General features: G+C 48.9%; 1 protein-coding gene and 1 long non-coding RNA gene across 3 annotated transcripts in view; both read left to right on the forward strand.

Annotated features, from left to right (window-relative positions):
* Positions 1 to 532: 532 nt before the first annotated feature.
* Positions 533 to 7,768, forward strand: LOC114603018 (uncharacterized). Its single transcript, XR_013393791.1, has 3 exons — positions 533 to 1,032; positions 2,772 to 2,884; positions 6,403 to 7,768. It is a non-coding gene; the product is annotated as an uncharacterized LOC114603018 (long non-coding RNA).
* A 3,381-nt stretch (positions 7,769 to 11,149) lies between these two features.
* SUPT5H (SPT5 homolog, DSIF elongation factor subunit) overlaps positions 11,150 to 17,875 on the forward strand; it is a 33,320-nt gene continuing 26,594 nt past the window's right edge. For both annotated transcript variants that reach the window (XM_028741846.2, XM_028741847.2), the window contains exons 1-2: positions 11,150 to 11,303; positions 15,930 to 16,030. In XM_028741846.2, coding sequence (XP_028597679.2) covers positions 15,950 to 16,030 — 81 coding nt within the window. In that variant the 5' untranslated portion in view covers positions 11,150 to 11,303; positions 15,930 to 15,949. The remainder of the gene's footprint in view (positions 11,304 to 15,929; positions 16,031 to 17,875) is intronic.

Below are 17,875 nucleotides of genomic sequence, written 5' to 3' on the forward strand. Positions count from 1 at the left end.
CATCATCTGAACCAAATCTGGGGCCTGATCCTGAAGAGTCCCAGTCTGCACAGGTTCCCCTGCAACAAACACCAGCTGGGCCGAGTCAGAGGCCTGATCCTGCCCTGGCTCCAGATGCGGGGATGACCTCGTTGCCTCCAGCTGGGCCATCACTTACAGCTGCTCCACTACCGGTTGGGTCAGGGGAGGCTGAGGCGGCCCCTGGGTCTAGTCACCCACCGACGTCTCCCGAGCTACAGAGACTGAGGTCTGAGAGAAGGAGAGACCTGAGGACTCGCAGGGGGAGTGCTCGCCTTTGGGTGAGACAGGTAGGTGAGTCGTCGGGGGATCAGGACCAGCCGTTACTCCGACACAGATAAAAGGCTGTCGGACCTCGCCCCAGGTTGCGGGAGCAACATTGCTGTATGCTAGAACCTGCCTGAGATCCTGTACCTGTCCTTGCTTGGTTTCCTGCCTTGACCCTGTCGGACTGACTCCTAGCGGAACCTATGGATTCTGGACCGGACCTGGACTGCAGTTCTCAGATTACCCCTGGGCCCAGCACATAAGCAGCGGTTGGGTGACCATCTGTCAGGGATGCTTCAGCTGAAATTCCAGCATTGTGGGGGGTTGCACTCGATGGTCCTTGAGTCCCTTCCAACACAACGATTTTATTGGAGGACATCTCTTAAATGGTCGGTGCCCTCAGAGACCCTGGGCTACCCTGTTGCATTGGGGCATGAGACACAACTTCCGTTGTGTTGTGGAGAAGGTCTTGTGGATGACCGATACAGGCAGTACCCGTGAGGTGGCAGCTGTCGCTGTCCTGGTGAGTGGACATTCTGGACCGGACACACCAGTAATGGTACAAGTTGCAAATTTCGGATGAAAATGCTCCTGGTGTTTTGGCAGCTGATCTCCGTTGTCTCTCCAAGTTGCAAGAGCCAAAGCAGAGCTGGAAGAATGGTTAGCCTTCCACCTACACAAATGTAAGCAGAAGGACATGCATCTCTTCCTTGCCCCAGCGGATCCCGATCTTCCTGGCAACAGCTAGTAAGTATCCCATCCCTCACTTTATCTGTTGTTAATATAGGAACATGGGGAGCTCCCTTATACCAGGTCTAGTTGGTACCAGGCTACTTGAAAGAGCCAGTGTGGCATAGTGGTTAGAGAGCTGGACTAGGACCTGGGAGACCCGGGTTCAAATCCCCACCCAGCCATGAAGCTCAGCGGGTGGGGACCAGTTGCTGCTTCTCAATCTCACCGATCTCAAAGAGATGTTCTGGGGATTAAATGAGAGCACTTTCCACGAACTCGTGGAAATCCAACGAAGTTGAATGTTGGAAGATTCAGGACAGATTTAAAAAAAACACTTAGAGAAGCATAAACAGGGTGGGGACCAATGTTTGTATCCAGGTGAAGTGATGGACATGAGACAGGTGTTGGTAATGCAGGTGAGCTGTGCGGAAGCAAGCTAGAAGAAGAGGAGTTTGGATTTGATATCCCGCCTTTCACTCCCCTTCAGGAGTCTCAAAGCGGCTCACATTCTCCTTTCCCTTCCTCCCCCACAACAAACACTCTGTGAGGTGAGTGAGGCTGAGAGACTTCAGAAAAGTGTGACTGGCCCAAGGTCACCCAGCAGCTGCATGTGGAGGAGCGGAGACGCGGACCCCGGTTCCCCAGATTACGAGACTACCGTTCTTAACCACTATACCACACTGGCTCTAGCAAACATATTCCAAGCAAGCTGCCGGCTAGCTCTGCAGAAGCTCCTTTTATTAGCAGAAATCAACAATTGGAAACAGTAGTGAAACCACCCTGAACTTAACGTATTTCCATCTAAGCACATTTCCAGTGTTAGCAAATACACGTGTCAGCAGGTGTTTCCCTCAACCCCCCCCCCGATACTTGATGACGTCTGCGTCCCCCGTCATGCTCCAGCCAAGCAATATGTCTAACAAACAAATTGTGAGAGGACAAAAGGTCAGGGGGGGAAGCCTGTTTTCTAGCCAAGAAGGCAAAAGGTCAGGGAAAACAGGCGTAACGCTCCTTGACATACTATTGCACGCATAGCTGTCAACTTACAGATTTGAAAATAAGGGACCAGCAGCCTCGAAAATAAGGGATCAGCAGCCAAAATAAGGGATTTTCAGAGCACAGGTATGTTCAACTTCTGAGCCCCTCCGAGCCAAAGGCAGAAAGCCCAGCCAGCAGCCAAAGGAAGCCTCAAGCTTTGTGGTTCCCACAGCGCAGCAACCCGGCAAAGGGGATGCAGCAAGGGAAACCACCGTCACCTCTCCGCTGGGAAGCGCTGAGCAAAGGCGATTCCCCAGGCAACGGGCCGATTTGATCGGCACAAGGCATGCAAGCTCCACCCCCCAGTCGTTCTTAGACTCCTTATTGGGTGAGCAACGCAGCCAAGCAACACAGTTGGAGCCTCCCTCCTCCCTGGCCGGCAAGGAGGGAGGGAGAGGAGCTGCTTCCTTTGAAACCCGGGAAATTTAAGGGACATCATCAATAAGGGACAGCAGCGGGACACGGCGCTGGGATAAGGGACTTTCCCGCCAAATAAGGGACGGTTGACAGCTATGGTTGCACATCTGGTGCGAGGTTTGCCTTCGCAAAGCGGAGCATCACCTCTACATCCAGGTATGGTGAGATCAATGTCCTTGCTGCCCACTTAGGACTACCCGAGCAAGCATATCCTGACGCAGACCAGTCCCATAACCCAAGCCAGGGTTCCCTGTGAATTACCCATCTCATTGTTATTGTGGTGTCTTCATGAAAATTAGGTGTTCCTTTCCCCGGAGAATCTCGAAGGAGCTCCGACGATGTCAGCCTGAAGGGGCTTCACTTGTTGCAGCTGAGAAGGCAGGAGGGCTTGGCCATCAAACCACGAGAATTGGTGAGTTTTCAAATGCCCACTGACTTGGGCATAGCCCTTGAGGGGGGACGGAAACGTTTGTCTGTTTCAACTCCCTCAAATTCTCATTGTTTCTAACTAAAATTCAGTTCTTCGCATTTTCACAGCAATTGGTGATTAAAAAACAAAATTTAAATCGACTTCAAAGTTATTCAGGATTTTACAAAACACATTTTTGTATACTGTTTTTGACTAACGTGCACATTTTTGCAAGCAGTTTCCCTTAATATATTCTTGCATGTTGTTTTTCACAAACATGGTGTGTGTGTACATGTGTACATCTTGCAAAAGCTCAACATCCAAAAAACCAAAGTGCTGCACCAATGAACACAAAATAACCCCTCTGCAGCAGCACAAATCCAACTCAGTGGTGTAACGTTGGGAAGTGTCAATCACTTCTCCTACCTTTCCACAAGGGCCGACACTGATGCCGAAATCCAGCATCGCCTGAGCTCTGCGAGTGCGGCTTTCTCCCGATTGAAATGCAGAGTGTTTGAGGACCGGGACATTTGCAGGGAACCCAAAATGCTTCTTTACAAAGCTATTGCACTACCAACCTTAAAGTAAAGCGTAAAGGGACCCCTGACCGTTAGGTCCAGTCGTGGCCGGTGTACAGCTTCCGGGTCGTGTGGCCAGCATGACTAAGCCGCTTCTGGTGAACCAGAGCAGAGCACGGAAACGCCGTTTACCTTCCCGCCGGAGCGGTACCTATTTATCTACTTGCTTTCAATGTGCTTTCAAACTGCTAGGTTGGCAGGAGCTGGGACCGAGCAACGGGAGCTCATCCCATCGCAGGGATTCGAACCGCCGACCTTCTGATCGGCAAGTCCTGGGCTCTGTGGTTTAACCCACAGCGCCACTGTATGCCAAACAAGAAAAAAGGCAGAGGACTTCCAGGACAATGGAGACCGCTTGTCCTGAGCGGCCCAATAGCTGTGAGGTGGCAGGAAGGGAGCATGGGCAAAGCGCCTTCTCCAAAAAGCCCAAAAGGAAAAGTTCGGATTCCGAAGCGTCCAGCAGTGTCGATGGATGCTCTCTCTGAGGCCTCAAAGGCACTCAGGATGAGTCTCTGTCATCCGCCATTTGTCCGCGGCCGACCTGGATGTCCTCTGATTCTTACCAATCTTGTGGCTTTTCAGTCTTTCTTGGCTCAAGCCACAGTTTGGCCTCTCACGTCCTTCTAGCTCATCCTTTGCTACCGACCAATTGGCTTTTAAAAACTAGCCCTTTTGCAGTGGCCGGTCCAGCTTCCCAAACTTAAAAAGGCAGGAATATTAATTCCTGTCAACAAACACTCTGGAGAGAGAGGAAGGAAGAATAACTCACGCTGTAGGCATCCGGCGCCATACAATAAATTTGAAAAATGGTAGGGGATGTTTTCCCCCAAGTTGTTTGCATGAAAATGAGTGGAGGCAGAAAGATTTTTATTACTTACAGTAATGAAGAACAGAATCACATTAAGCTCCATGACCTGAGGGTGGGGTGGCTTTATTTACATCAGTTAAGCAGCCTTCTGTCAGCGGTGCAAATTAAGGAGCTGGCCACCCAGCTCCCGACACCCTTTGAGGACTTGCTGCTTGGGGGGGGGGGACACAAATGCAAAGGGCAGCTTTCCAGTAACGTAAGAGGCTGCAGGATCAGGCCACGGGCCACCTAGTCCAGCCTCCTGTTGAGAGTCGAGGACCCGCCACCCGCATAAGAGTATGATAAGACACAAAGACACATTATTTTAGGGTAATGGGCAAAATTAGGCCACAACTTTTATTGGTTACAGCATGTGAGTAGTAGTGGCTTAGGCATTGGATGAAACAGCAATACAGCAGTACCTCAGGATGCAACCCCAGTGCATGTTAATCAGTTAAATCAGATGCACGCAATAAAATTAACCAATAAAACATTAAAGGTAAAGGTAAAGGTACCCCTGCCCATACGGGCCAGTCTTGACAGTCTCTAGGGTTGTGCGCCCATCTCACTCTATAGGCCGGGGGCCAGCGCTGTCCGGAGACACATTCCGGGTCACGTGGCCAGCGTGACAAAGCTGCATCTGGCGAGCCAGCGCAGCACACGGAACGCCATTTACCTTCCCGCCAGTAAGCGGTCCCTATTTATCTACTTGCACCCGGGAGTGCTTTCGAACTGCTAGGTTGGCAGGCGCTGGGACCAAGCAACGGGAGCGCACCCCGCCGTGGGGATTCGAACCGCCGACCTTTCGATCGGCAAGCCCTAGGCGCTGAGGCTTTTACCCATAGCGCCACCCGCATCCCTAATAAAACATTAAACAGCATTAAAATCTTCAAGTGCGCAATGGTTTACATAAGACGGACAGGAAGGGGGAAGAGGAGGATGACATGGAGCTATGGGGGCTAAGACTGGGGAACAGAGGCTCAAAGAGATGGCTATTTCCCCCTTCTAGGGTGTGACTGCCTCCCGGGGGAAGGAACACAGTGGCAGAATCTAGAGAGAGGGTTGGCTCTCCACTAGGTGTGGAGGAAGAGGCCATAGGTGAATCAGGACAAATGATCTTCATTGTGTTGCCACTCTGCAAAGGTAAAGGTAAAGGGACCCCTGACCATTAGGTCCAGTCATGGCTGACTCTGGGGTTGCGGCGCTCATCTCGCTTTATTGGCTGAGGGAGCCAGCGTACAGCTTCCGGGTCATGTGGCCAGCATGACTAAGCCGCTTCTGGTGAACCAGAGCAGCGCACGGAAACGCCGCTTACCTTCCCACCGGAGTGGTACCTATTTATCTACTTGCACTTGGACGTGCTTTCAAACTGCTAGGTTGGCGGGAGCAGGGACCGAGAAACAGGAGCTCACCCCGTCGTGGGGATTTGAACCGCCGACCTTCTGAACGGCAAGCCCTAGGCTCTGTGGTTTAACCCACAGCTTAATACCAGACATAGTCTGCTGCCTGCATAAGTTTTGTGCAAGCAAATAAGGATGAATAAACAGGTCATCTGGGGAAACACTAGGTTTTACAGAATCTGAATTCTGCACCACGTTTGCCATTCTGCACCAGTTCTGAGCTGCCTTGAGATCATGGCACAGAGCTGGCAAAAACAGGAAACTAAGCAAAGACCTAAAACGCTATGCAACTAAGCAGCTGGTGGAATACCAAGCATGTACACTGGTACCTCAGGTTAAGAACTTAATTCGTTCTGGAGGTCCGTTCTTAACCTGAAACTGTTCTTAACCTGAAGCACCACTTTAGCTAATGGGGCCTCCTGCTGCCAGAGCACGATTTCTGTTCTCATTCTGAAGCAAAGTTCTTAACCCGAGGTACTATTTCTGGGTTAGCGGAGTCTGTAACCTGAAGTGTCTGTAACCCGAGGTACCACTGTACTTCATGATCTTGGATGACCTGACCCTGTTTATGACTTCAAAATTCCACAGAATTGACTGAGAATGGGGCATTGCCCTTTTTCTCCATTGCTGAGTAAACAGATCTGCCAGATGTTCCTCGTTAAAAACAGCTGCATCTTGCTCTGCTTCTCCTTTCAGGAGTTCCCCTTCGTGTAGATTCCCTCCAGAGCTGAATTCTCCAGAGTGGACAAATCCCATCTGGCAGGTCCTTCCCCTGAGAAAATCTACAGCCGGAATGGGGACGTCCCCCAGAGAGTGCGATTTTTAAGGTTCACAAAACAAGACGTTGCCATCTGCATCTCCTCTTCCCCATCTCTCCCTCATCAGCGAAGCAACACAGCCAGGGCCGTTGTGCTGTTCAGAACTGTATCCCCTGGAGAAATCTCTATTCCTAAGGGCAATTTCTATTTTCCTGCCTCTCTACGGTTTTCTTTGTTTGTTTCTCCAGATGAAATATGGCCCACTGGGCCGGGAAAAGATTGTCATCACTGAGACAGCCATTTCTTGGATTCTAGCTATCCATCCCCTCAGCAGATACTGGGAGATTTATGTAGTGTAAGTGATGTATAAACAGAACAACACACATAAAACAAGGACAGTCGGCCCTTGCCCCAAGAGCTCGCAGTCTAAATTTTGACAGCAGGGGAGGCAATAACGAAAGACCAGAGAATATACAGGGAGGAAAGAGCTGGTGCAAAACACCACCGAGAAAGGCAGAGTGGAGTAGCGGTTAGTGTGTGGGAAGAAGACCAGGGATACCTGGAACGATATCCCTGCACCTTACGCCACTCTTTTCCTCTCAACCTGAACTACCTTACAGGGTCATTGTGAGGATAGGATTTGAGCTCCTTTGGCAAAAAAGGCAGTATCAAAACTGTTGTTTTCTTATCTCATCTTACCTGCATGGATCATGATCGTTTTCAAATTGATACATGTCTTTTCTTCCTTTGTCATGTTCCAATAATAATAATAATAATAATTTTTATTTGTATCCCGCCCTCCCCGGCCAAAACCAAGCTCAGGGCGGCTAACATCAAATATATAACATTAATATAAAATCGAACAATAATTAAATTACCTCCGAAAAACAAGTCAGGATCGAATTAAAATCTAATTAGGTGGCTTTCAATACAAAATTGATAAGGATAAATTCTGGAGGGAGAGGCTACCCAAGAGCCCAACTCATCGGGGTGCAAGTCCCCCGTGGGTCCATGAGGTCAGTAAAAGAAGGAAGTTCCAGCCAAGTGATTTGGAGCAAAACAGTGGTCAGTAGACCACGATCTTTGTTGTTGAGCAACAGGTTCCCACAGGAGTTTTAAACTGCCCGCCCTGGAGTCCAAGACCACCCCCAGAAACATCATAAATACATCACAGAAGGGGTGTGGCCCAAGACCACCCCCTTAATACATCAGAGAAGGGGCGGAAATCTTGATGTCTTGATTCTTCCTGTCTTCCAGGTTACCTAATTGGATTACCTGGGCATCCGGGCCACTCTCTTGTTATGATAACTATCATATTTTTTGCTCTATAAGACTCACTTTTCCCCTCCTAAAAAGGAAGGGGAAATGTGTGTGCGTCTTATGGAGCGAATGCAGGCTGCGCAGCTATCCCAGAAGCCAGAACAGCAAGAGGGATTGCTGCTTTCACTGCGCAGCGATCCCTCTTGCTGTTCTGGCTTCTGAGATTCAGAATATTTTTTTTCTTGTTTTCCTCCTCCAAAAACTAGGTGCGTCTTGTGGTCTGGTGCGTCTTACGGAGCGAAAAATACGGTACTCAATTCCTGAATCCAGGTCCCAGGCTCACTCCCTGTTCATATCTTAAATGTGCCCTTAAGACAGGATTTGTGAGAGACAATGGGGAGATTTCCCATTGCCTTCGACCTTGCAGAGAAATATTTGAGGTGATTTTGGGAGAGAGAAAATGGTTTCAGGACTTTTTTGCGGGTTTCAGACATGTGGTTTACATATTGTATGTGTTTGCTGGTACGTTTATGAACATCATATACGTATTCTGGTAAGAATTTTAAGGTCTTAGATGTATAATAAATGTTCATAAATGTACCAACCAAGCACATACATAGATCAGCACAGGAAAACTGACCTGAAACCATTTTTGAGTCCCAGACTGACCAAATGTTATTTCTGCAAGGTCAAAGGAAAACGGAAAAGCCTCCCCATTGCCTTTCCCTTCACAAATCCTGTCTTAAGGGTATGTCTGTGTGTGAACAGGGTGAGCTTGTGACCTGGCTCAGGAACTAAGTATTTATCATTACAAAAGACTGCCCAGGCTCCCCAGGGTATCCAATCAAGTAAGCATTAACAGGTAACCTGCCAGACAGGAGATATAAACAACAGCAGGAGAGAAACAATGCACTCAGATTTCTGCTGTAGACTGCCTTTTCTGTGATATAGGTATGATGTGTCTGGGGGGGTGGTCTTGGACTCCAGGGAGGGAATTTAAAATGTCTATATAAAGGCAGGCACACTTTTGTTCAGGCCTAGGGAGCCGGCGTACAGCTTCCGGGTTATGTGGCCAGCATGACTAAGCCGCCTCTGGCAAGCCAGAGCAGCGCACGGAAACGCCGTTTACCTTCCCGCCAGAGCGGTACCTATTTATCTACTTGCACTTTTGACGTGCTTTCGAACTGCTAGGTTGGCAGGAGCAGGGACCGAGCAACGGGAGCTCACCCTGTCGCGGGGATTCGAACAACCGACCTTCTGATCGGCAAGTCCTAGACTCTGCAGTTTCACCCACAACGCCACCTAATGAGTTAAATAAAGTGTTTAAAAATACTTTTGTTAAAAAGCCAGAAACCTTTCTATTGTGTATAGTGGGCAAAGAGATACCAAGGGAAGATAAAAGACTGTTCATGTCTGCAACAACTGCGGCAAGAATTCTTTTGGCCCAAAAATGGAAACAAGAAGAAGCACCAATGAAAGAAGAGAGGCAGGTGAAGATGATGGGCTTTGCAGAACTGGCGGAACTGGCGGGAAAAATCCAAAACCAGCAAGATCAAGTATTCCAAAAACGACTGGAGTAAATTCAGTAAATATCTGAAAGATCATTGTAAGCAATTAACATCACTAGCAGGGTTGTCTGAAGAACTGTAATGAGAAATTTTCTATCTTTATTTACATAAAGTCCCTGCGGGACTTGACATCTTTCCGCAGGGCCTGCAAGACAGAGCTGTTCCACCAGGCCTTTGGCCAGGGCACAGCCTGACTCCCTCCCTCGGCAATCTTCACGGAGCTCTGGCCCAATGGTTGCCAGTGGCTTGAATTAATTAATTTTATAATGAATGATTTTAGAGTGTTGTTTATGCTGTGCTTTTGTACTGTTTTATTGTTGTTAGCCGCCCTGAGCCCGGCTTTGGCTGGGGAGGGCAGGATATAAATAAAATTTATTATATTATCATTATTATTTTTGGAATATTCTGCAATGAGTGCAATTCGAATTGGAAAAAGTATAAATTGCAATGATATAAAGGTTAATTTTGAAAGCCATGAGGCGGAAGGGAAGGAAGTGGATAGGCTCTAAGACCCAAGCCGGTATAGTATAAAGATGATGTGAATCGGCAGAGGGGTGCATGCTCTCTAGATATCTCCCGCCTGGACTACTGCAATGCGCTCTACGTGGGGCTACCTTTGAAGGTGACCCGGAAACTGCAACTAATCCAGAATGCGGCAGCTAGACTGGTGACTGGGAGCGGCCGCCGAGACCACTTAGCACCAGTCCTGAAAGACCTACACTGGCTCCCAGTACGTTTCCAAGCACAATTCAAAGTGTTGGTGCTGACCTTGAAAGCCCTAAACGGCCTCAAAGGCCCAGTAGACATGAAGGAGCGTCTCCACCCCCATCGTTCTGCCCGGACACTGAGGTCCAGCTCCGAGGGCCTTCTCCCTTCTCGGTGATGGTGCCTGCCCTGTGGAACGCCCTCCTAGCAGATGTGAAGGAAATAAGCAGCTATCTTATCTTTAAAAGACACCTGAAGGCAGCCCTCTTTAGGGAAGTTTTTAACATTTAATGCTGTATTATGTTTTTAATATTCGGTTGGAGGCCGCCCAGAGCAGCTGGGGAAACTCAGCCAGGTGGGCGGGGTATAAATAATAAATTATTATTATTATTATTATTATTATTATTATTATTATTATTATTATTATTATTATTTATTATTATTATTATTATTAAAGGACCAAGCCGGTATAATGGATAAAGATGATGTGAATGAATAATATTAAATGGAAAATAGTCAAATGAATGAAACGGATGGTTCCTGCGGCCTGATCCCACCAGGCACGTCATTTACTCACGAGTAAGCCCAATTGATTTTCAGCAGGGCGCCCTCTGGGGCAATGAATGGGCTGAGAGGCCTTGGCAGGCCCGCAATCCCGCGCGCAGCTACTGGGGAGTAAGCCCCATCCACCGCCATAGGGCTTACTTCCGAGTAGACCGGCCCGGCCTGCCCCTTTGGGGATCCCCTGCGCTCTCCCAACCACCTTTCACCCACTTCCCAGCACTGCCATTGGCCTTCCCCAACTCCGACGTCACACACCCCGCCGGCCAATCCCCTTCCAGTTTTGCCCCAGACCAGAGAGGAAGCGGCGCTGCCGCAGCAGCAGCTTCGAAGGCGGACCAGCCGTAATTGGCCGGGGCGCGAACACGTGACGCGGCGCCATTTCCCCCCCCACCCTCCTCCGCGTCGCCGCCGCCGCCAGCCGCGTAACACGTCACTGTTCCCTTCCTCCGCCAGCACGTGATCCGGGCGGCCCAATCCCAATTTCCTCCATGGCGCGTCTTCTCGCGAGATCTCCCTCTCTCCACGCCCCCACACACCTTGTGCGCGTCTTCTCGCGAGATTTCCTCTCTCCACACGCACACCTACCTTGTACGCGTGCGCGCGCACACGCTCGACGCGGTTTTGTTTTTGTTTTTCCGGTTCTCCTCCGCCGCCCGCGCCGGTTTATCTCCCCCCCGGAAAGGCCCTGAGGCGGCGGCGGCGGCAGGAGCGGCGGGAAGCGGGAGGCCTCCGGAGCAGCGCGGTGAGGGAGGAGAGGAGGAGGAGGAGGAGGGAGGGGACGAGGCCCGCCTGCCGCCTCCCTCAGGGCTTGGCAAGGCCCGGGTCTGGCGGGGGGCGGAGGAGGCCTCGCTCGCTCGCTCGCCCTGAGGGAGGAGGCCTGGCTTCCCGGGCCCGTCTCCACACACCGGGGCCCCGAAGCGCGGTTGCCGGGGGAGGGTGTGGGTGTGGGTGTGTTCTCGGCCTGTTCCGTGGTGGTTTCCCTCATGCGGATTCGCAGAATGGTCGGAGGGGGTGGGGTGGGAGGGGGCACCCCCAGAGGTCATCTAGCCCAACCCCGTGACGCGCAATGTTGTGTTTCTGCTTGTGGGTTGTTGGTTTTTTTAAAAAGGTTGTGAACCACCCAGAGATTGTCGGGGGCATACAAATTTTAGTAGTACAGTGGTACCTCGGGTTACATACGCTTCAGGTTACAGACCTGAAATAGTGCTTCAGGTTAAGAACTTTGCTTCAGGATGAGAACAGAAATTGCGTGGCCCCATTAGCTAAAGTGGTGCTTCAGGTTAAGAACAGTTTCAGGTTAAGTACGGACCTCCAGAACGAATTAAGTACTTAACCTGAGGTACCACTGTAGGAGCAGTAATAATACTAATAGTAATGGGGTCGTACCTGGAAGAGGAAGAGTCCCTTTTATTGTGGGTCTCGATGGCTTTCTTGTTTTGTTTTTTCCACCGTTGTTGTTGTTATATCAGTATTAGAAACTGAGATAGGAGAGCTAGGAGCTAAATGGCACCTTAAACCGAGGTTATGGGTGCAACAGCGGCATGTCTAGGCACTCTTTTATTAATACAGTAACAAGATTTCAAAGCTGAAATGAATGAACCCTGCTGTTGTTGTTTAGTCGTTTAGTCGTGTCCGACTCTTTGTGACCCCCTGGACCAGAGCACGCCAGGCCCTCCTGTCTTCCACTGCCTCCCGCAGTTTGGTCAAACTCATGTTTGTAGCTTCGAGAACACTGTCCCACCATCTCGTCCTCCGTCGTCCCCTTCTCCTTGTGCCCTCCATCTTTCCCATCATCAGGGTCTTTTCCAGGGAGTCTTCTCTTCTCATGAGGTGGCCAAAGTCTTGGAGCCTCAGCTTCAGGATCTGTCCTTCCAGTGAGCACTCAGGGCTGATGTCCTTCATAATGGAGAGGTTGGATCTTCTTGCAGTCCATGGGACTCTCAAGAGTCTCCTCCAGCGCCGTAATTCAAAAGCATCCATTCTTCGGCGATCAGCCTTCTTTATGGCCCAGCTCTCACTTCCATACATCACTACTGGGAAAACCATCAGTAGTAGTATGTAGTAGTAGCAGCAACAATAATAATAATGGGTTTGTACCTGGAAGGGGAATGGTCCCTTTCTTATGGCTCTCGGTGGCTTTCTTGTTTTGTTTTGTTGCCTTTATTCCGCCGTTGTTGTTGTTATATCAGTGTTAGAAACTGAGATATGAGAGCTAGGAGCTGAATGGCACCTAAATGGGTGTAACAACAGAATGTCTAGGCGCACTTTTTTTTATAACAAGAATTCAAAACAGAAAATGGATGAACTGCAGCTAAAATATTTTCATTTTCCACATGGTGTAGTCCTTCACCCGCACCCAATATCCTTAAGAAGAGGGTCTCTTCTCCAGTCTTGTAGCTGGAAGTGGGCAGGCAGAAAAAAAGTTCTCCTTTCCTTCCACTCTGCAATTTTAATCAGAAATCTTTAGGTTCAGTACTGTGCCCAGAGCTCAGAAACTGCATTAATGAAATTATCTGTTGCAAAATGTGCCTGGAACAATGGGAGTTTCCAACACTGAACTGTATGTCACAGAATTATAGAGTCGGAAGAGACCATAGGGATCATCAAGTCCAATCCCAATGCAATGCAGTAATCCTTAGCCCAACACAGGGCTCAAACCCACAACCATGAGATGAACGGTCCCATGCTGTACTGATTGAGCTGTGTCAGTGTCATATATTTATTTATGCCTTTTCCCCTGACAAGGACTCAAGAAGGTGTGCAGGTTAAAAAAAAAAGGAGAAAAAAAGAACAGCCAAAGCATAAGGGGGAAATCATTAAAAGAATTAAGCATTGGTTTCGATTTATATCCCATATTTTCCTGCTTAAGGGGCTCAAAGTGGTGCATGGTGTGGTGTCTAGAACATGGGTAGGCAAAGTAACTAAGGCCCAGTTGCCTTCTCAATCCGGCCCACAGACGGTCCGGGAATCAGCGTGTTTTTACATTAGTAGAATGTGTCCTTTTATTTAAAATGCATCTCTGGGTTATTTGTGGGGCACAGGAATTCGTTCATTCCCCCCCCCCCCAAGAAAATATATATATATATAGTCCGGCCCCCCACAAGGTCTGAGGGACAGAGGATCAGCCCCCTGCTGAAAAGGTTTGCTGACCCCTGGTCTAGAAATAAGGACCTGGGAGAGACCCTGGTTCAAGTCCTGCTGCCGCCACCACCCTGAACCCACGTATCACTAGGTGCGTGTCTCCCAGCCCAGCCTGCCCTACAGAGTTGTGGGGATTAAATGAGGACCAGGACTTAGGGAGAGACCAGGGTTTAAATCCACCCCACTCAGCCACAGGGAAGCTCAGTGGGTGTGACCTGGGGAGTGCAGTTGCTACCTCTCCCAGCTCAGAGTCGTTGTTGTGAAGATTGAAGATTAAATGAGAGGGAGGGAGAACTGCCTTGAGCTCCTTGGAGAATAAAAGGTGGGATAGTAAAGGTCAAGGGACCCCTGACCGTTAGGTCCAGTCGTGGCCGACTCTGGGGTTGCGGCGCTCATCTCGCTTTATTGGCCAAGGGAGCCGGCGTGCAGCTTCCGGGTCATGTGGCCAGCATGACTAACCCGCTTCTGGCAAACCAGAGCAGCGCACGGAAACGCCGTTTACCTTCCCGCCGGAGCGGTACCTATTTATCTACTTGCACTTTGACGTGCTTTCAAACTGCCAGGTGGGCAGGAGCTGGGACCGAGCAACGGGAGCTCACCCCATCCTGGGGATTCGAACCCCCGACCTTCTGATCAGCAAGTCCTAGGCTCTGTGGTTTAACCCACAGCGCCACCCGGTTCCCAAACGTGGGATATCAACACAAAAAATAAATACAATATACAGTTCTCAGGCAACCCCCCCCATTCCCTAAAGCACACATTCACCATAAAGACACCCCAGTTTTGAAGAAGCTGAAGAATACTGGCTAGCTGTCTGACCCTGTACATGCTTATTCTTAAGCAGTGTTCAAAATTGGCCAGGTGCATTTTGCACCTGGTTATCGGCCACTTGTGACCAGGTGAAGATGTCTGGGCGTCTGGATGGTTGCTGACATCCCCACCATCTGGAGGTGCGTGCTTGGGGATCATTGGATCTTTCCTCTTTTCACCCACTTAATACCACAACCTGTAGAATTCTATCAGTTATCTGTGCAGTCAGAATGAATTGTGCAGCCTGAGCAGGAGCAGTGAGCAACATTAGAGTTAACTGTTGTAGCTTGCCGTCACTTACCCCACCCCACTGACCTGCTCACAATTGTGAAGAATATCCCTATGTTATGAATGTTCCGTGTCACCATTAAGAAAAAGAGGTAGGAATAAGCCAGTATATATGTGGACTGTCCCAGACCTTTCTTCTTTTAAGTTCTCAGAGTTCTTAAGCTAGCTCAATGTTGTCATCTCAACTTGTTGTTTAGTCGTGTCCGCCTCTTCGTGACCCCCTGGACCTGAGCACGCCAAACACTCCTGTCTTCCACTGCCTCCCGCAGTTTGGTCAAACTCATGCTGGTAGCTTTGAGAACACTGTCCCACCATCTCGTCCTCTGTCGTCCCCTTCTCCTTGTGCCCTCCATCTTTCCCAGCATCAGGGTCTTTTCCAGGGAGTCTTCTCTTCTCCTGAGGTGGCCAAAGTCTTGGAGCCTCAGCTTCAGGATCTGTCCTTCCAGTGAGCACTCAGGGCTGCTTTCCTTCAGAATGGAGAGGTTTGATCTCCTTGCAGTCCATGGGACTCTCTAGAGTCTCCTCCAGCACCAGAATTCAAAAGCATCCATTCTTCAGCGATCAGCCTTCTTTATGGTCCAGCTCTCGCTTCCATACATCACTACTGGGAAAACTATAGCTAAAACCATAACTATATGGACCTTTGTTGGCAAGGTGATGTCATGTCAACTAGCCAGATATTTAACCGATAATCAGTCACAGTCTGTCCTTTGAAAAATAAGTCTTTAGAGCCATCTTGCCCAAAAATGGCAACTCGGCATTCCATTTTGGTGACTGTGACCTTGGTTTAAGGAGCTATATGGTACCTAGCTTATATCTGAGTTTCTGACGCAGCTGCAGATGTAAAGGAGAATTTGAGTTATGTGACATCTGCATAATGCTGATTTTTGTCTTTCCATTCTCATCATGCAAATGCTCTTTGAGGCATATGATGTGGTCTTGTCCAGAGATACGTACATTATTTTTGTTCCGAAGTTGTTCCTCACATCACTGATGAATCCTTATTATTTGCAGATGTTCTTGTTCTGCTAATCTTTATTCCTGTAGCGTGGGGATTAACTGGTGGACAACAAAAAATGGATTTTGCAAGCCCCTTATGGTGTCTAAGAGGCTTATGCTTTTTCTTCAGGATAGAAAAGTGTTGCCGCAATGTCTGACAGCGAGGACAGCAACTTCTCTGAAGATGAGAGCGAGCGCAGCAGTGAGGCAGAAGAGGTGGAGGAGAACGAGGTGAGGTGGAGGAGAACATGCAGGCAAGCAGGTGTTTCGTACCTGCTTCAAGGAAGTGTGTCTTTCGCCTGAGTTGTGGAGAGGGGAGGCAGGCTATTTATTTATTTGGCAGATTTGCAGCCTTCCTATCCACCGTTTACGTCACCAAGGCATCTTGCAGGCATGTAAAGCTGTTCACAGTCTCAGCAGGTAAGGGGATCCATGTGTGGATCTTCCACCCTGGAACAGAGGAAGAAGCTCTTATACCCTTCAACTGACATGTCTTCTCGGGTTTTGGCTTCTCTTGAACTTGGGGCTGGGGCAGAGCACATTTTCTGTAAGCAATTTCATCCTCATAATAATAATAATAATAAACTTTATTTATACCCCGCCCTCCCCGGCCAGAGCCGGGCTCAGGGCGGCTGACACCAGTACAATCACAATAAAAACATAATAGGGGGAAAGGGTGGGGGGAGGAGAAAAAAAACAATTTAAAATACAGGTTAAAATGCAATTTAAAATGCAGCCTCATTTTAAAGTAGCTGATAAATCAAGACCAAGGGTCAGACCGAGTCCAAACCAAACGCCAGGTGGAAAAGCTCTGTCTTGCAGGCCCTGCGAAAAGATGTCAAGTCCCGCAGGGCCCTGGTCTCTTGTGACGGAGCGTTCCACCGAATCGGGGCCAGTACTGAAAAGGCCCTGACCCTAGTTGAGACCAATCTAACCTCCTTGAGGCTCGGGACCTCCAAAGTGTTGTTATTTGTGGATCTTGAGGTCCTCCACGGGGCATAGCAGGAGAGGCGGTCCTGTAGGTGCGTGGGTCCTAGGCCGCAGAGTCAGCAGGGCAAACTGGGTTGTATCCGGCACTAGCCTTGCTCAGACCCACTGAAATGACTAAGTTAAGTCTGTTAATTTCAATTGAGTAAATCATAGGATTGTAAACTTCGAAGGGACCCTAAGGGTCATCTTGTCCAACCCCCTGGAATGCAGCAATATCTATTCTAGCCTTTCTTTTCATTCTGCATACATCTTAGAGAAAAGCTTCTGTCTTTACCGTGAGGAGGCAGACGTAAGGAACAACAAGAGGGCCAGTGTGGTGTAGTGGCAGACTAGGGAAACTAGGGTCCACATCCCCACTCCGCCACGAAGCTTTCTGGGTGACCTTGGATCAGTCCCTCAAAGGGTTGTTATGAGGATAGAATAGGGAGGAGAATGAAGTAAGCCGCCTTGAGGTTCTTAAAAATGTATTTAATCATCGTCCTCATTCAGAGACTCCCCCAAGCAGCTGTGTGCACCCAAAGGAGCTTTGGGCTTCTTTAACTAGAGAAACCATCCCTATGTACCAATCAAGGCATGCTTTAAACTCAGCCTAGTTCAGCAGCATGTTGGAGGGTGCACAATCCCACAAGGAGCACAGGGGCGCTTGTGTTTGCCTAGCCTCTGGCTCTCAAGCTGTATCCAAGGACTGAGCTTGGGCAGAAGTTCTCTAGAGAACCACCCAAGAGTTACCAACAATAGAAGAATGGCAGATGAAGATGATGGATTTTTCGGAGCTAGCCGACCTAACCGGAAGAGTCCGCGACCAGAAGGAGGAGGCGTATCAGGAAGAGTGGAATAAATTTAATGATTATCTAGTTAAATTTGTTAAGTTAAATTAATTGAAAATAGCTTGCAGATACTTAATTGGCTTAGGATTTTATGTTAAGTGATGAATTAATATGTTTAATTCCATAAAGTGAAGATTTTAGGATGTTAATGTTTAAATTAAATTTCATAAGAATTGGGATTTGGAAAACCGTTAAAAGGCAATGAAATTCAACCAAGGGGAAGCGAGGAAGTCACTTTAACAAAGTTAATAAGTGTAAT

This window comes from Podarcis muralis, chromosome 7 (assembly GCF_964188315.1).
Source record: "Podarcis muralis chromosome 7, rPodMur119.hap1.1, whole genome shotgun sequence".
In the NCBI taxonomy this organism is placed as follows: Eukaryota; Metazoa; Chordata; class Lepidosauria; order Squamata; family Lacertidae; genus Podarcis; species Podarcis muralis.